General features: G+C 38.0%; 1 protein-coding gene across 4 annotated transcripts; it reads left to right on the top strand.

Moving 5' to 3' along the window:
* Positions 1 to 3199: 3199 nt before the first annotated feature.
* LOC117400542 (actin-related protein 3B) lies at positions 3200 to 19644 on the top strand. Of its 4 annotated transcripts, none has more exons than XM_034000664.3 (12): positions 3200 to 3410; positions 5868 to 5923; positions 6183 to 6307; positions 7686 to 7796; positions 8323 to 8418; positions 8529 to 8636; positions 9064 to 9207; positions 9881 to 10054; positions 11720 to 11812; positions 16164 to 16289; positions 16559 to 16642; positions 18770 to 19644. In XM_034000664.3, exons 1-12 carry the CDS (start codon positions 3367 to 3369, stop codon positions 18863 to 18865), a joined length of 1257 nt encoding a protein of 418 aa, XP_033856555.1. In that variant the 5' UTR covers positions 3200 to 3366; the 3' UTR covers positions 18866 to 19644. The 4 variants fall into 4 exon arrangements, with proteins under 4 accessions (XP_033856555.1, XP_058879312.1, XP_058879311.1 ...); XM_059023328.1 differs by lacking the exon at positions 3200 to 3410 and adding an exon at positions 4201 to 4268; XM_034913606.2 differs by lacking the exons at positions 3200 to 3410; positions 5868 to 5923 and adding an exon at positions 6866 to 6998.
* The last annotated feature ends 279 nt before the right edge of the window (positions 19645 to 19923 follow it).

The raw sequence follows: 19923 nt of genomic DNA, 5'->3' as shown, positions 1-19923 counted from the left end.
AAACAGATCTGAAAATCTAACACTGCAGCTATTTCCTGATGAGTTCCTAGAGTTTCCATCCAACCCACAGAGCCAATAGAACTGCAGAACGAAGGATCACACAGAGCAGTGCTGCGTGCGCAACTCGTAATTTACGTCATGCTTCATTGATCCAATAGGGTGTGGGAGGGGGAGAACACTGAACATAGTGGGTGCGTTCACGAGACGCAGACTTGGCTAAGTCTGCGCAGATTCTGCAAAGATTCTGAAAATTCATTGGCTACTTGCACCGATTCTGTGCATAATGGCGAAAGTCTACGTGGCGTGAACGCACCCAGTGATTACCCTGTGAGAATTAATTGGCGATCCATGGCATCATGTAAACGGGCTGCAGCATATAATGATGACGTCTATTACGACTTGCGCAGGCAGCACTACCTTGTGTGAGAGGTACGCGACGTGAGACTGCGTTCTACAGCAATAACCCCCCCCCCCCCCCCCCCCCTACCCCCGTGGTAATTCTAGCGCGTGCGCATTTGGTTTTGATAAGGAAACTGAAAACAGGCGATCGATAAAGCAGGAATCTCAAAGCAACATTGGAAAATCGTGCCGGGGCTTGGGCGCTGTTTGGAAGGAAACGAGAAAGGCTTTTAAAGCTAGAGACAACACAAACAAACATACATATATTATTAAACTGCTCCATAAGTGTAGTTCGAAATGCGGTCAGTGACCAACAATTAGAATGCGTGTGTGCTGGTCAGAGCTGGGGTTGGGCTGGTTTCCAGCTGTTCTGCTGGTTGGGAAGCTGATTAAACCACTCCAGTAAAAACCCCTGTATTGAAAATGAATCTGTTTGCTGTAAACCTTGTCTGGTACTAGTTGGGTGTCTAGTCAGAGGGCAGTCCTTATTTGTTCTCATTGCAGTTATTAGCTATTAAAGGCAATTAATTGTACACCTTTAGGAACTACGCCTACACCAAAGTCTGTGAATAGGAACAGAATCAGCATTCGTGGGCTGAATGGCCTCCTCTCGTTTGTATGGTCTCTTATGTTCCCATATAGATTGAGGATCCACTTTAGGGGAAAAAATGACCTTGAAAACAAATGTGGTCTTGAAGAAATCCCTTCTGAAAATATGCACTGTGCTTCAGTTACTCAACAAACTGCTGATTTGGTACCATCAACCCTTACTCAAAATGAGGTGCACATTCGAAACAACGCCACCTCTCCACCCCAGATACAATACAGTTACTACTTCGGTTTCATTTATGAATTTATGTGAAATCACATGCGAGTCTTACCAGGCAAACTGAGTGCAGAGCCTGGTGTTTCATTGACTCACACTACCACACACTGCTGTCTGCAGTTATATCCAAAGCTGTGCAGACCTCAGACACACTTGTTTTTGTATTTTTTTGTTTATTATTCTTTACAAGGCAAAAATACAATACAAAATTCAGATACAAAAAACAAACTAGTTACTAGTTGGCTACTTTACTCTGGAATAACTTGAAAGTAAAGTTTTGTAAATCATAGTAAAAGTTTGGTGATGGACAGCCAAGCAGCATAACTAAATATGGTACAGCACGCTAAACCTAGGAAAATGCAGAGCATGGAAAAACTTCAAAACTGAAATGCAAATTTACCACTGTTAACTTTTTAAAATGTCAATTCAGAAATAAATAGAAACATTCCACTAAAGCACATCTGCCCTTTGGTGACTTTAAAAAAGTACGAAATAACAAAACAAACAACAACAACTGTGTTAAAGATGACTACTTGTGTTATTTTGGTACTTCAAGCCACTATAAAGATAGCAGCACCGCAATTCAAATTGAATCCTGGGATGCGTGTCTGAAGAGAAAAAGCACCAGCCAAGCAATATGAATCCAGCATGATCATCTGAGAACAGCCTCCTAAATAAAAGACAAGAGGGATCATTGACTAAGACGTGCCATAAATCTTCATTTCGCTGTAAGAACTTCCATTTCTCCCCCTTTTTCCAAGGTCTTTTAATCATCAAAGCACTTGGTTCAAAGTTGTACTCCCTTAAGCACTGGATTCCTTACTGTGTATTTTAAAAACCACCCTTTCCTTTCTATACGGTAGATTTTGTACAAAGGTAAATTATTCAGTGCTAATGAGGCTCAGGAATATATTAAGTGAAATCTGGTGTTGCTTTCAGATATATGGAGGTGATAACCGCAATACTAAATCAATTGAATGTCAAATTAGAATGGGGAAAATGAAGTGTCACTTCTTATTAGGATTGTAGAAATGACAACTTACCCATGGGAATGATAGCAGTCTAATTTCAATTTCTGACTAAATTACACATGTGTTCAAATGTTTAACCTTGCCCACCGAATAAGACTTAAGACTGGTTTAACGGAAACGGTACTCATGACGTAAAGCTTTGTGAATAGGGTCCTGTGCCTCTTTGTTCTTTTTCCTTGAAGAGTTTTCAGCCAAACTGGCTATGTTACTTTGACTACATCTAAAAGAGCAATTAAAACACAAGCGTTAGCAGCAACTTCCAAGATTTACTTTGCAAGGACTTGATTTCTCATGAGCAGGAATAACTAGAGCCTTGATCAACACTATTCTATCTTTAATTTCACACAGAGCATCCTTAGCTCCATGCAGTTGACTTCATCTAAGCCATTCATTAAGGAGTCAAAGAAACGTACTAGTTTATTTTATTACCCTAGTCGAATATATATAACCCTCTTTACTACCAGTGTCTGGAGCCAATATTGCATGACTGCTAATTTGGCAATTTCTCTCTTTTCAGGGCTTGCGTTGAAGGAAGATGGGAGGACAGTGATAAACGGACTGCCTCAGGTTTGTATGAGTTTCCAGTTTTCAATCAGTCTTTAATGTGGGTCTGCTCATGTGCCACTAGACTTTGTTACAAGCTCCACACAGCTACCACCTGATGATCAGCACACTGTTGCTGGTGTTTCTGCCCAGTTGTACCAGTCCTCGTGAAATCCTCTACAATTAAAACCTATTTGCTGTGGCTCAGTGTCATGAATCTAAACTAATCTAGTCTGCTGTTGCCTGTTTGGTGGTTGACAAAATAAAACAGTGGGCCGAGGTCACTCCTCTGAACAGCATGCTGTTGCCTGCAACCAATGAAGGACCACGGTTCAGGTTGCCATAGGAACAATATTCCCTGTTTGAGATTGGAACATCCGGGAATGCGCTCATATCCCTGACTTTGCCTTTGACTCGGGAAGTGTTCAGGCTGGTATAACGGTCTGTGTGGTTAGCAGGCACAGCACCGTTACTGCGATCTCTTTCTTTTTCAGATTTCTAGACCGTTTTACTAACAGTCTATTCATGATGTTTTAGGGAGAGGCGTTTCGTTAGTTCATCCAGACCATGGCAGTGCACTTACCTCCTTGTGTTGTAGACTGTGGAACTGGGTGAGTTACACAGCGAGTGCGTAATTGGCATCCGCTGTAACAGTTGTAATGCCTATATATATATATATATATATATATATATATATATATATAAATAAAGTAGTTTTCGCATTACATTTTAGTTACTTAAACGGACAAATAAGATGTGTTTTGTTATTGACGCAACATAATTAAACACTCACAACAACAGTACAGTAAATACTGTTTCAAGTATATCAAAAAGTGTTTACTATATTATCTCCATTAAACTGAAGCAGTACGGTACATACCATTTCTAAAAAAAGAAATAAAAAAAGTTGGTTGTAGTTTGTATTTTCACGCAAGCTGGAATACATATTTTCAAAATAATTTGTGCAAAATCTTTGTTGATAATTGCATGCTTTAATAAGTGATTTAAATGGGACTGTGTTGTACATGCGCAGCAGAGAACTTGTATAGCAGCTAAAGTCTGTGGCTGACTGCAGCAGTGTCTTCTTACACCGGGTCTGCATGCAGTGGGGTGATGCACAGCATCGGTGTCATGACGTCTGTACTGTAGGAGGGACTTTGACATGTGCTCATCATCCATCAGTCATCACTATATAGAAGAACTGTTTACAAAGTTATATTAACTAACTGCATTACAGCATCCTGTTTGCAGTTATGCATTTCAATAAGACATTCTTGTATTTCTTTATGGAAACTTATTGTAGAGATTGAGATTGAAATTATTTCTTGATGTTTAATTTATTTTCAACCAGTATCAGGATGAAGGGAATGCTTTGAAAAAGTTGTTATTAAAACAAACACAAAAGAATGATTGATGCTTGAGCTAACCCTCTCTTCTTTCAAGTCAGATTGGAGTTTTACCATATAGAAGTAAGTCCAGAAGCATTGTCTCTGTTGATATTATTCTACAGTCATTTGATTTGACACCTAAGACGTTTACTGTAATGTGGTGCAAAATCAATTTTTGTTCAGCTACTTGAAAATTCAAACATGAAAAACCCTTGTTCATACCAGCACTAAATGAAATATGTCTTTGCAGGCAGTAAGTGCATGCATTATGCACTAAGGGTAGGAAACATCATGTTTCTGAAAATAGGTCACAACATGAACTTCTGAATCAAGGTTACCATCCAAGGAATAGCATGAATGTCGCAGCAACCTTGATTAGGGTTAAATATGTAAGCCTTTATTTGTGCTGTTACACTTTTAATTTACTCTATACACAAGGAAGCCTCTAACTAAACTCATGAGACATCACATACTTTAAAGTAAGAAAAATCCAAATAATGTCACCTCGAGTGCATTCTAGACGTACTATTTTTTATATTAAAGCAGTATTATGCTGTGGTTTCTAAGTGCTGCATTTCTCAATAGTGCTACAGTAGCTGTATGTTCTTACCTCTACTGTACTGCTCTTCTCAAGGTGAAATTTAGAAAGTAGGTTGAGGCTCTGCTTTGAAAACACATGTGATATGATGAATGACAGACAATGGGTGCGGCAGAGCACATCCATTGTATATTTTAACACATGTATGTTAAATGCCAAATTTTAGAGCATGCAATGGTTTACAATCATTAATAATTTAGGCAATTGTACTGGTATGGCTTAATAAAAGAGATCTGTTTTTCTTTTAGGGTTAAAGCAACATCATAAGTTTCAAACTGAGCTATAGTCAAATAAACCTGGAGGTCCTTGAAATTCAAGATGCATTCAGTTTGTGCATTTAAGTCATTAATATCTCAAAGTACACACCATTATGTGTGTGTGCAGCATGCTCTGCGCAGATATTATTTGTATACATTTTCTTATTTGGATGTTTGCTGAAAGCTTTCGACGCGTATAACTTATGAACGTCCTATTGGAATGATCTGAGGCTTAACAGTTGTAAAAGAGATTTTTAAAGAAAATGCCCTACTGTTTCTTGTCCTGTGAACAGTGTTGAACTTTGCTGTTGTTTGTCTCTTGATCTCTCATTTGCAAGTACAATTGCTGCTTTAGTTTGTATTTGATTAACGTTTTTTTTTTCACAGTAACTCAGAGGGAAATAATTATGCAAAGCAGGACAGTATTGAATACCCTCCAGCTGCAGGGATGCACTAGTGGAGACGTTTGTCCTTTTGTCACACTTTAGAAATTGACATATGCTATCTAGAAAACCACGTGTCCAATTTTGTTATTAAACATGGTTAGGCCAAAGGTATTAAGAGTGTCAGAATCTGGGGCTGTGCACATTTGTACCTTGTAGTACAATATTTAAGTTGGATAGAAGCTTGAGGGTATATTGTGCAATGGTTTCTAACAGGATTTTAAGCAAATGCACTCAGAATTTTACTTGGTTAAGCTGTGCTGTTTATGTAAATGTAAAGAAAATTCACAGCAATGTTAGTACTTGGAATGTATTTGCTGCTGTACCTAGTTTGTGTTGTGAACCCTATTAAAATAACTGTTTAACATCTGCCTGTTTTCAGATACACTAAAATTGGCTATGCTGGTAACACTGAGCCGCAGTTCATAATACCATCATGTAAGTATTTATAATTCAAAGTATATTATTGGTAACCACTGTCTTTTGTGTTCAGTAAATTAAGTTAGTGTTCAGGGATCTTATCATAGTTAAAATGCCAACTAAGATTTCTTTTGAGAATGGAAGAGCTTTTAAAATGTTTTTTTCTTTTCAAACAGTATATATATATATATATATATATATATATATATATATATATATATATATATATATGAAAAATCAGTGAAGTGTTGCTGACAAGCAGTTCATCTCTTTTCAGGTATTGCCATCAAAGAGTCAGCAAAAGTTGGCGACCAGGCACACAGAAGGTTGATGCAGGGAGTGGATGATTTAGACTTTTTTATTGGAGATGAAGCTATAGATAAGCCAACTTACGCAACAAAGGTGATCACATTTTATTTAATGTACATATTTCACATGTAAAACTATAGCTGAATTAAGATGATTTATCTTTTATAGCCTCAAGGTTTTTCCATGACAGTGATTAAATTGGTTAGACTCGTTTACGGGTTATGCAAACACAAGACAGAATTATTGTGGGCACAGATTTGGATCAGATGCCAGCCTGTGATACTGATGCCCACTCTCTTACATCACATTGAGCAACATTCTAGAATACTCATTAGAAGAGCCAACCTTCCTAATATACAAAACCAGCCTGAAAAATTATGAAACCCACATAAACGCTTGGTTTGTTTAATTATCTTTAATTGTCTCCTGCAGGGAATTAAGATCCTGGTGATGGCAATATTAAACAGACTTAAGCTGGATCCTACACATATAGTTGCTGAAAATGTTGCACAACCAGGATGCTGTTATTACGTCTGTTATTGCAGAGGTTGAATCCCAGTTCCATGATCTCAAGATAATCCTGCAAACAGACCTTGGCCTCACATTTTAAACGTTTTCATTTTAAGTTAACACCAAGTTCTCTCTATTCAGGAAATACAGCTGTTCTGTGGAGGGTGGGAGGGGGCTAACCCCTCACAGTTTGGAAGCACATATCTTGCTAACCATTGTCGAGAGAGTTGGAAGTTTGGATTTTGTCCCACTTGAGATGGAATGACCTCTCTGTGTGGGTATTTGTTATGATGATATTCTTGCTGTGGACATGGATCATGATGTCCGACTCTTTCATAATGCTTTCCCCTAAAGTGTGAACTTTATATTCTTGGCACTGTATCTGTAGGCTCATGACAGACCTTGTTTCTTAGTGGCTGGTGCAAAGACATTTCTCCCTTGGGGGTTTTGTTTACTGGAAGGTACAATTAGATGTAACAAGGTCTAATCGTTTTTATGTAAGATCTTTTGTGACCCATCTGGTTAGACATACTGTACATAGTAGATACACAATGGCAATGCTCGGATTATAGAATTCAGGGCTTCAGTGGGCCATTAAGATACCACTGAATTGAGTTTTTTTTTCTGGGAATATTTTTTGTACCATATTAATTTCACTACTTTAAATAAAAAATGTGATTTGTTTTTAAAAGGGAATGGGCAGTTAAAGCTATCTGTAGTGTAGAGGTACCCCATATTGAGACTCCTTGAACTTCATATCAGTTGTGTGCTCAAAGTAACATTGATCCTAATATGCTGTCTGCAGTATGACATTAATCAAGTACTGTTTTTAATACATTTTGACTTATTTAACTCAATTAAATTTATTGACGCTCAAAAGGAAGAAATGTGCATAATAGGCCCGGGTACTAATTCCTTTCCTGCATTGAAACCAAACACTCTATTTCTTGTCTGTCTTTAGTGGCCAATAAGACATGGTATAATTGAAGATTGGGATTTGATGGAAAAGTTTATGGAACAAGTAATATTTAAATATCTACGAGCTGAACCAGAAGACCATTTTTTTCTAATGGTAAGTAGCAGAACCAAAATAAATTGTTATGAGTAAGTATCTGTTACTGCTCCAGGAACAGAAATAGTGGAGTTTACCTTAACTGTAGTTTTATTGGATTCTATGTTATTTTTTTTTTAAAGAATACACATTTGATTTCAATCAGAGGCATAAGGCAGACACTGTCTTGCTTGCTATAATTTTTTAGTTTTAGTTTGTTTTTTAGCTGCTCATTATGTTTAAATGGAATGCTCTTTGGAAGGCAGACGTGCTGTTATGCAAACCGCGATGCATACACAGTGTCACTGTGCAGCAGTACATTTCTCTGAATATTTAAACTAGTATGATCATTTTTAAAAGAATAATTTATTTTCAAATAAGTGAGAAAGAGCAGTAGTACAACAGTAAGAATGTGTAATGATGTAATGAAAATGTTTTTGCATGAGACGCTTCTGTAAATATGCTTTTCTGATCCCAGATTTCAAACCCATTAGGTTTCCATACAATAGTGCTGCTGTCCTGTATATGCCTTTCTGTTGTATTTCAGACAGAGCCTCCTCTGAACCCTCCAGAGCACAGAGAATACCTGGCAGAAATCATGTTTGAATCGTTTAATGTACCAGGCTTGTACATTGCTGTGCAGGTACATACATTACAGAGTATTGTATAAAACCAACACCAAGCCTTCCCTTTTCATGGAAAGATACATTGAAAAGGAAAGCTGAATCTTTTTTTTTTAACTCCTTGTTTTAGGCCGTTTTGGCTTTAGCAGCGTCCTGGACTTCAAGGCAAGTTGGTGCGCGGACACTTACAGGAGTTGTCATAGACAGCGGGGATGGTGTTACTCATGCAATTCCAGTGGTAAGATATGGAGGGCCACTTATTAAACTACTTTACTGTATAACTGGAATGGGTAGACATTTCGTTTCCTGGATGCATGTGTTGTGCAAAGCTTTCATATTCTAAATTGGTCTAAATTGCATGTTTAATATAAACCAGCAGTGTTTACGCCAGTGCATACATTAATGAATTCAATTACAAATGGCTATTACATAAGTGTTTGAATATTATTTTTAATTGGAGGAAAGCTTGTGGGGTATAGAGTATAGGTTATGGAAAGATTAGCACGTGGACTGGTTTGTAAATCCACCAGAAATGAAACCTGGTGAATGAGTGCCACGTTGTCTTTAACAGTTCATTCATACTGATTGCTACCCGAAGACAGCCAGATCGGTGGAGGGGAGGAGTTGTGAGTTTTGTTAACCTGTTGTTTTCTGTCTTTCCTCAGGCAGAAGGTTATGTCATTGGGAGCTGCATAAAGCACATCCCCATTGCAGGCAGAGATATCACATATTTTATTCAGCAGCTCCTGAGAGAGAGGGAGATAGGCATTCCTCCTGAACAGTCATTAGAAACAGCAAAGGCAATCAAGGTAATTTACTGATTGGTCATGCAGGGAAATAGAATTTATTTCGGCACAGTGAGCGAACCAACCTATGACAATTTAACTTCTCGCTAGCAATTTATTTCTTGATTTGTAATATGTAATGCAAACAACCCCACTGGTATTTGTATCCACATAGACATTGGAAGAGTGGTCTGGCAATTAAAGGCTTCTGGAAATGATGTGACTATAGGTATAAACAGTCTAGTGCAATAATGGTTAGCTACTTGAGGTTGTAGGTTTTTTTTTGTCTGTTACTTTATTAAATTGTATTTTATCTTTTTATGAACTGTTGTTCACAAGCACACTCTCAAAATGATGGTTATTTTTATTGTTTACTGAAATTCGCATATGAAATATATTATTAGGCCTATATTAATCCTTAATTCAGAGGGGCATCCTCAATATCATCATCACCCTTGCAGCATTACAGTATGTCATTCAGAAACAAATATAAAAAGCGGTTCTTTATCTTTTCATCTTTGTTACATATGACTTGTGTGATTCAGAAATGGTCATGCTTTTGAAAACCAGGACATTTAATCTACATATTACATGTGCTGTAATGAATCGTCCCATAGCCGAGCTGGGTAGTGAAACGCTGTTTATGTAATTAAATGGTATTTTGTTTTCGTTTGTGTGTGGTTTTTGTTTTTAATAGGAAAGGTATTCCTACATCTGCCCAGATATCGTTAAAGAGTTTTCGAAATATGACGCAGATCCTGATAAATGGATCAAGAAATACAAAGGTATTAATGCTATCAACAAAAGGGAATTTCTAATAGATGTTGGATATGAGAGGTTCCTTGGGCCTGAGATCTTCTTTCATCCAGAGGTAAGGAAACATTACTTTTTTTGTGCATCATTCAAGTTTTTTGCAGAAGAGCACCACCTGGTGGCTACAATATTATATGCACATTGAATATATTTGCTGATCATAATAAAATGCAGCAGAAATGCTTCTTGCAATATGACACTAAAGTTTAGCCAAAATAAGGCCCTTTAGTGTTTCTTCTTATAAAGTATCTTTAAAGGGTTACCTTTACTGTACATATGTTCTCTCCTACACTTTCTGTATTGAAAACATGAAAGCAGCAAGTCTGATAATTTCATATAATAACTTACCGTATTCCTTTGAATTTAAGATGTGCATTTTTAACAGTTTTTTGCTTCTCAAACATACCCTGCATCTTAAATTCGAGTACAGTATAGTGATGAGTGTATAAAATCGCCAACAAAAGATGTGACTATCCGAGTACACAAACAGCAACGCGACTGGCTGACTTTTACTGCTGATAAAAGACAAACATAAGAACATAAGAAAGTTTACAAACGAGAGGAGGCCATTCGGCCCATCTTGCTCGTTTGGTTGTTAGTAGCCTGATCTCATCAAGCAGCTTCTTGAAGGATCCCAGGGTGTCAGCTTCAACAACATTACTGCGGAGTTGGTTCCAAACTTCCTGAGGAATTCCAAGAGAAACGTTTACAATTTCGGTATTTCTAACAAACAATACCAACTTGGACAGATTGGAAATCCTGATCAGACCCCATATTTTTTGACATGCCAAGCAATACCACAGTACTTCAATGCTGTTGTGGTTGCTGTGTTACTGGGATGCCAGTGAGTGGTGGTATGTTTTGACGGTCGGTGGTTCCTACAGAACAGTATCCTAATCCCAACACTGAACAATGACCACACCAGCCCCGTGCACACATACACACAAAAAAACACAAAAAAAGCTAAATGTATCTATTCCAGTTTAGTGAAAATGGGTGGTGATCAGAACCCCTATATGATAACTCCCTTTGTTGATGTTAAACATAGGTCATCATAGCACCTTGTTTCTTTAAATTTTCATTACGTCAAATAATATCAATAATATCCAAACGATATAATTCTCAAAAACCACCAGACACAAACAAGCTAGCTCCACAGAGTTCTTAACTAAACAAAACAAAATATCAATTAGAAGCAGCTACATGACACAAAACAATTGACAGCATCACTTATGTGCAGGTTGTTTTCTTTACATTCATGTGCTGCTCCTCTTTCTTTTAGTTGTTCAGACTCCAGACAGGTAACTTTTTGAGTTGGTTCTTGGTTCTTGTTTTAAATTCGGCAGTCTCCCCTGTGTTAGCCAACAGATGACGGCCAACTATGCCCACACCCTGCGTTTTTAAAAGCCCTTAGGACTGCCACAATGTGCACGACAGAGACGCCATCTTAAGTATTATACAGTGTGCAGCACAACAAACAAGCTCTGTGGTTAATCTACAACAACACTGTTTTTAAGCATAATTGAGGTTGTATCTTTGTAAATGCATATTTATTTGACGTTTTATTGTTCCCTCAAATTGAGGTTGGTAAAGTTGGACTGCGTCTTAAATTCGAGGGCGTCTTAAATTCGAAGGAATACGGTAGTTAAGATAATAATAATTCTGTTTATATATTTGTTTTCTCCTGCTATCGCAACCATATGTTTTGCTGTATCTCTTGTAGTTTGCCAACCCTGATTTTATGCAGCCCATTTCAGACGTAGTTGATGAAGTAATACAGTATTGCCCTATAGACGTCAGACGGCCATTATACAAGGTAAAATTATTTTATTACATATCAACTTCCTTAAACCAAAAACTCAAGAAGAGAACAGAAGAAATATAAAACTTCATAGTCTGGCCAGCGACGACAAACATTACCAATATGTATAAACTACACAACTGTATGATATACTATGGTGAACTGACTATAGTGTATTTTAAATTTTTTTGCCATAGCAATTGGTGTTAAAAATGTACCAAGTGCTTCTTTTACATACTCAGTGCTGCACTTCCCAGTCCCAGAATTTCAGAGACATTGGTTTAGACCATATTGACTGACGTTAGGTTTGTAAAGTTCTCTTTGCAAAAACACAATGATAACATTGTGTGTTCTAACGTGATATTTATCCTCTGTGATATTTATTGGCCATCCTGGGACAGAAAATCATCCCTAACATTGTTTTTCATGGCCCGATGCTGTACCCAGAACACAAAGGGCTGGAGTGACAAGTACCGCTTTGTAATTCTGGGGTTGTAGTCCTTTATTGTTTGGAGCCACTTTAATGGTACATGGTTGATTCATCAGAACAAATCCCAGGGGATGAAAGAATTCAAACAGACATTTTATGGCTAATCACTCTCTGTCAAGGAGAATCTTGTCTTGGGAAATGGGTTTCCTACTCAGAAAGAGAACACGGTGCTCAGCCCCGTCTGTCTCCTGGCACAAAGCAGTTTGCTGGCAACCCAGCTGCTCCGAGGGGCTGCAGGATCGCTGCCAGCCTATTGAGGCGATTTCCCCAATCCTCAAATAACTACGTTGAGACAGGATGGTTGAGTGATGACGTCCCAGACCAGAAAGCTGACAGAGAGACACAGGTACCTGCGAGGTTGAAAGCGCTGGTGGTGCCATTTTTATTGTAACAGAAAATACCCCCCCCCCCCCCCATATACACGTGGCCATCTCCGAATCAACACCAAATTAATTCAGAGATGCCACATTCTGCACGGGGTTTAGTGGGATGGGACTTTAACCCCATTCACTTGTTTTAAATAAACACAAAATACCTTTTAAATCATAATACAATACATTATTTACAGGCAGGGCTTTGCCTGATGGCACACGCTTCAGAGGACAGCGTGTTTTTGTCTTCGCCACTCCCGAGTCAGTGTGGGGGTGGTAGCGGTGAGCTGAGCCTAAAAATAACTGGCTATTCCAAATTGGGGAGAAAATGATAAACAATTGGCGACTACTAAATTAAAATAAATAAATATGCAGCTGCATAGACCTGGTGACACCTCAGCAACTTCTCCATCAGCCTCTGAAAAGTAGCTGGGGCTCTGTGCATGCCAAAAGGCAACGTAGTGAATTGATGTAACCCTTGAGGTGCTGCAAATACATTGGATATGAAGCCTGGGCCTCCCTGTTACAGTCATCGATCAGGTAATACCACGAGCAGTGAGGGAATATCGCCATGTCGCTGACGCATTGGTATGTGATCAAGTGTGGCAGAAGCAAATCCATGTATATTATCAGACCCATGTGCACAAACTTTATCATCCAGATGTAGTACCATTTTAAATCTGTGAAACTGGGCTGTTTCTTCATTTGACACATGAGCGTTTCAATATATGTGTTTAAATCCCTGTTTACTGTTTTTTTTTAAATCTATTTACTTTTTTTCAATTGGAGCATGATCAACAGGATTTAACATTCTAAATGTATTTCTGTTTTTAAACACTTTTTAAAATGTAAATTCAGATAAAGACACTGTATCAAAGCCCCAGTAATTCTGTAAATTCTGTAAATGAATAAAAAGATTTAAATAGGTGTGTTGCAGGACGGCTCGAGTGGTGACATACCCAGACCAGGAAGCTGATACAGACACACAGATAGGTACTGCGAGCTGGTGCGCGAAACAACAGAAATAAACAAAACGCTTTTACAAAAACTCGGCTCACAGAGCCAAAACAAAAGGTTTGACAAAACAAAGTCTCAAACACAAAAAGTTTCTTTTCTTTAACCTTTCCTTTCTTTCTTCTCCGCTCTTGTACCTCCTTCCTGAGCACAAGCAACGTGCTCGTCTTTCCAGCATGCATAGCAATTGTTTACTAATTGTTTACTTTCTGTTTACTTTGGTTTTACTTCTCCCCGCTGTCTCGTTCTCCACTCTCTGAACACCCACCCCAAAATAATAAATTCCTCAGCAGGGCTTTTCTGCCCTGCCACAAGGTATAATACATTGTCTTTCCTTAAAAAGATTACATTTATGATACCATCCACACTTTGATTGCACTGTATACAAGCTAGGTGGCACTGTATGACTTAAAAAGACCTGATGTGGAAAACATTCTGCTACATAGACATGTACAAAGAAGTAAATCCTACAAAAAAATGAATAGATATACACCAAGGAAATTGAAGAGACAAGACAGGATAACTTGTTTACACTGGGCTGCCAAATTTAGGGCGTGTCATATGCATAGCTAATAAGGAGATTGGTCCACATTGCTTTGGCAGTTCATGGAGCATTTCAAAAGGTTGTTTTTCAGAATGTGAATACATGTCTTCATAACAATGCATCTGTATCAGGGGTATATATTTAAATGTATTATCTGAGACACATATGAGTATTTGTGTTCTAGCCACCAGATAAGAAATGAAATCTTGAAACGAAGTGAACAACTCAGAGGAAGATTGAAGACAGACTCTGGAAATGAGCTTGACCTTTCTTACAGTGTATGGAAAAGAAACCGTGTAAAGCTCAATTAAACTTCATGGAATTCTATCAAACTGCATCTGCTTAGCAACACAGCATACTTTGAAATTGTGTGATTCTTTCATTGGCTATAAAGTTACTGATTCTGCAGCGCTGAATACTAAGTGTTTTTTAGTGAAGTGCCTTGAAAGGGAAGGTGTTGAATTTAATGTTTCCCAGATTTTCTCCTGGCCTGCACGAAACTATTGCAAATCATTGCCCCATAGCATAGGCCCTATTGCATTGCTGTTGTAGTCACACTAAAGGTGATTTGGTGAGGGTAGGCAATTAATAGATTTTATGGATTTTTCTTCCCAACCCCATTAACAACACTTTGACCCCTGTTATGAGAGATGGCCTATTATTATTATTATTATTATTATTATTATTTTTATTTTTTTTTCTTATTAGACGCCCTTATCCAGGGCAACTTAATTGTTACAAGATATCACATTATTTTTACATACAATTACCCATTTATACAGTTGGGTTTTTACTGGAGCAATCTAGGTAAAGTACCTTGCTCAAGGGTACAGCAGCAGTGTCCCCCACCTGGAATTGAACCCACAACCCTCCGGTCAAGAGTCCAGAGCCCTAACCACTGCTGCAAACTCCCCAGTAGCCAGTATGTGCCAATATCTAGTACTGATTATTAACTAGTTTGTCAGTGGTAAAGGATATTTTAATGTCAATTCCCGGTTTGTCCTTTCTCCAGAGGACTAACTACTGACCGCGCTGAGCTGCGCTACTCCCCTTGGTGTGAGTGATCATGAGCCACCCTCGCCTTCTTTTGACAGGAGCTAGGGGGCAATTTTTTTAATGCTAGAAAATTATCATTATCCACCTTTTCTTTGAAGTAGGGGTAAACCAGATTTCTTATCCCGGAATGTCCTAATTGATTTAATTGACTTGGTCAATTCTCCAGTGGATGTTCACACAAATTACAACAAATTTCACACAATTGAAAGATATGAGGGAAATCATTGTTTTTTGCAGACTGGAAGCTAAATCAACTTGTTATCCATGAAAGACAGAACAGCACCAAAAGATGCTTCCCCCTAACCTATCACCGTACCCAGTAGGTGCAGTGTATTTGCTAAGGTTTCACTTGATGGCTCCCTGCGCACTTTCATCTAATTGGGCTCTACATTTGTGAAGTACATGTTGTTATCCCTCCTATTCCCTTCATGGAATTAAAGTGTCAAATGTAAATGTTTAAATGTAGAAGTCAGCTAGGATTTTTTTAAAATTTGATGACCTTAAATTATGCTTGCTCAAGGCTATAGAAAATATAGGTTGTTAGTTGAAAAGCAAACTGAGATTTCCGAGCTGCAAGGGATGCCTTGACAGGTGTTTTTTGTTGTCACCATTTGGGAGCCACCATTGAGAAAGTGATTGAGCTATCACTCTGAAATCCATGCATGTCCCCCGGGTTTGATTCTCTGAAACATGGAACTCAGAACCGTACCTTATAGGTTGTCAGAAAACAGAATCTAAAGTGTGTCATTTCAAAAGCATTCGCAATGCACAGTGCGTGATGCAGTGACCTCTCTCTGGATGTTATATATATATATATATATATATATATATATATATGACTAATTGTAAAATGCATGGATGTTTCCTTTTTCTTTTTATTGTTTATTGTAGAATATAGTCCTTTCAGGAGGATCCACAATGTTCAGGGACTTCGGACGACGTTTACAGAGGGATCTGAAGAGAGTGGTAGATGCGAGGTTAAAACTTAGTGCCGAGTTAAGTGGTGGCAGGATAAAGGTATGTCTTTAAAAGAAATGCAATCCTGGTATTAAAATGATGTGGGGGTCTGACTATAGATTAATTACCTGTATCTCTGGAGCTTTACTGTTGGGCTGCTGGTATATACAGGGTTATTCATAATGCAACACACCAAAGGATGTTTACAGGAAGACGGGCACATAAAACATGTTTTTAATGAAATATGCTGTACAAAGAAACTAAGCACATACAGAGGGCATTTGTTAAATATGTTCAAGTATAAAACTCTTTTTTTTTTGTTTGTTCAGCCCAAACCAATTGAAGTTCAAGTGATAACACATCACATGCAGCGTTATGCAGTGTGGTTTGGAGGATCCATGCTGGCTTCAACAGTAAGTACAAATCTCATAATTCTTCCCAAAGTTGTAATCTAATACAGTATATACATTATATATAGGGCTTCTGTTTTTCAGTGCTTATTTTTACCTATTTTTGAATGATGTAAATCCTTTTTTTTTCGGGGCTTTCACTTTTTACTGTATGAAATTACTGTTTTCGGTTACTTTCCAAAACTCGTAGGCGTTCTTTTCTGTCACAATATGTGTTGTATAGTAACTTGACAGTATTTCACACTTCAATTGTACCTTCGTTCCTTTGCTGTCTTCCCCAGCGAAATCCTTATGGTCACAGGCATATTCTTCTGGGGGGTTTGTGTGTTTAGGCATTTTTTTTTTACATTTCGCCATAATTTGTAATTCTGTTTTAAATCCCACGAGTGTAAAAATACTCCCCATCGAACTGTAATATAGCTTTAAATCTCCCGAGCAAGAACAATCCTCCTTTTCTAATTGTAATCTCATTTTAAATCTTGCACCCGTGTTACAATCCTCCAATAGAAATGTATTTTATTTGCTTGTTTTTGTAACCTTGTGTTTTATTATTAATAGTAATTTCCTGTATTCTTCAATTGTTTTATTTAGATTTAGATGTTATTGTTATTATAATTAATAATATAATCCTGTTTTAACCGACATGAAAAGCGCTTTGAGATACTGTGGTATGAAAGGCGCTATATAAATATAATAAATTGAAATTGAATATTACTGTTCACACTTGTAATGGCTTGAATCAGATGGAAATGACATCAAGATTAGCTATACTGTTTAGTTATTCTTATACAGTATCCTGTGGAAGTATGAGGCTGTGGTTAATAAAGAAGGTTAGGGTTCATATCCCTGGCCCAATGGTTTATCATCAGACACAATAATAATAATAATACTACAAATGTACAGATTATTATTATTATTATTATTTATTTCTTAGCAGACGCCCTTATCCAGGGCGACTTACAATCGCAAGCAAATACAAATACATTCAAGTGTTACAATATAAGTCATACAATAAGAACAAGAAATACAATAATTCTCAAGTGTGACAAACCACAATTCAATAATACAGCAGATAATAGTGAAAGTTACATCAGGATATGATTAAGTAGTGATAGTTACATCAGGATATGATTAAGTACAAAATACTACAGATTAAACACTTGGGAGATTACAATATTAATACAGGTACAGGATTAAATGCAGTAAAATAGGGGGGCAGATAAGAGCAAAATAAAGCATATTTAAATGAAGGGTGATAGTGTCCCAGGATACAACAGAGGAGTTCTACAGGTGCTGTTTGAAGAGGTGAGTCTTAAGGAGGCGCCGGAATGTGGTCAGGGACTGGGCAGTCCTGACATCTGTAGGAAGGTCGTTCCACCACTGCGGAGCAAGGGTGGAGAAGGAGCGGGCTCGGGAGGCAGGGGAGCGTAGCGGAGGTAGAGCCAGTCTTCTAGTGCAGGCGGAGCGGAGAGGTCGAGTGGGGGTGTAGGGAGAGATGAGGGTCTGGAGGTAGCTGGGTGCAGTCTGATCAAGGCATCTGTAGGCTAGTACAAGAGTCTTGAACTGGATGCGAGCGGTGATCGGGAGCCAGTGGAGCGAGCGGAGTAGTGGAGTAGCGTGGGCGAAGCGAGGTAGATGAACCAGATGAACCAGCTTTATATCATGATTGCCGTGCAGGCATAATTTGTGATATAAAGCGAGTCATGATATAAACCGGGTTTCACGTTTGTCTATGACAGCACATTACGAGTGCATGAAAAAAAAGAAAGAAAACTAACGGTGAATTAAAGAGCAGTGTTTTTATACTGTACATTTAGTCATTTATACAAATGCATCTAGTTTACTACAGGACAAATTCGTTGTGTATCATTAGCATTTGACAGGCTGCACAAAATGTCAGTTTATCAGCCGAGATGATTATTGGTTGGTATTTGCGTTGAAAATTAATTATATCCTGTGGTTACCTAGTAAAGCCCAGCCACCCAGTATTTGACAGTTTGTGAGAGAACCCATGGTGCACGGCGAGTGGTTTTAGAAGAAACATGATAATAAATGGGGTATGATATTAAGTGAGGTGATCTGTATATGAACTTTTTTTTTTTTTTAATTTGCATTTCTTTTCTTTTGCAGCCTGAGTTTTTCCAAGTGTGCCACACTAAGAAGGATTATGAAGAATACGGTCCCAGTATCTGTCGCCACAATGCTGTTTTTGGAGTCATGTCATAATGTTTGCCTTTCAGTATTTAAACCCCATAGGATAAATAGCACAGACAGAGCGATATTTACTACTGCAGGAACTTGAAATGCTGATGGGGAGCTGGGAAGCTCCTCCTGCAGTCAGAGCCTTTTCAAGTGAAGCCATTATGTGCTGCCTGTTTTCCAGGATCTCTTTATCGTCCTTTGTAACCAGCAGAGCATATTAGAGTTGTGAAAAGGTTAATTTACTATTTAAATATTTGAGGTCTGAATGAGGAGGAAGAAATAAAAAAAAAAACAATCAAATCAAATAAAGCAGGGAGTGCTTTAATATTGTATATACAGCGAGTCCTAATCCTTAACATGCACAACAGATTTGTGTTTATATTTCATAGCATTTTATATTGCATAACGACTGACAGAATTATCAGCATTGGAATGGTACTTCAGGGGTGCGGTGGGGTTTTGAAACCAAAAAAGTGTCTAGTTTAAGTTCTGAAGCATGTGAATATTTAGTAGGTTTTAATTTATCTTTCAAATGATTTTGTTTAATCGATGCTTTGCAGACTGTTACTGTATAATGCTATTTTTCAGAAACGTACGTGTGTGTGTGTGTGTATATATATATATATATATAGAGAGAGAGAGAGAGGAATGTAACTTTTATTTATCAGTGCTGTGCAATCTGTTTGGATTTTTCGTTAATCTATAACAATAAAGCAAGTAAGTTAGTACTTGGAGGTTGCTTGCTGACTGGAGGCTGTAACAGCTATCTTGGACTGTTGTTAATAAAGGCCCTTCACATATTCTATAGTGGGTTTCTTTCTTTTTTTGTCAAAGATAGCTACCTTTTCATACATATGCCTTTCTACTGTCCGAGACCTGGACAAAGTGTTTGACCACCCCCTTGTGGAATACCATGTCAGGTGCTTATTTGCAGAGTTCTGATGGTACAGCCCAGTTTGAATCCCAGGAGAGACTTGTCTAAATTCACGGTATGATAGCAGTACAATTTTAGTGGGTAGAGCAATATGCAACAGTGCAGAGCTAACCAGATATACAAAAACAACCATGTGGAAGGACAGAAG

Source organism: Acipenser ruthenus, chromosome 4 (genome assembly GCF_902713425.1).
Source record: "Acipenser ruthenus chromosome 4, fAciRut3.2 maternal haplotype, whole genome shotgun sequence".
In the NCBI taxonomy this organism is placed as follows: Eukaryota; Metazoa; Chordata; class Actinopteri; order Acipenseriformes; family Acipenseridae; genus Acipenser; species Acipenser ruthenus.
Note: the sequence above shows the minus strand (reverse complement) of the source record. Positions and strands in the feature narration are given on the sequence as shown.

Coding starts and splice junctions, on each gene's coding strand:
- LOC117400542 (XM_034000664.3), top strand. CDS start 3,367: ATGGCAGTGCACTTACCTCCTTGTGTTGTAGACTGTGGAACTGG. Junction 3,411..5,867: donor GTTGTAGACTGTGGAACTGG/GTGAGTTACACA, acceptor GCCTGTTTTCAG/ATACACTAAAATTGGCTATG. Junction 9,208..9,880: donor AAACAGCAAAGGCAATCAAG/GTAATTTACTGA, acceptor TGTTTTTAATAG/GAAAGGTATTCCTACATCTG.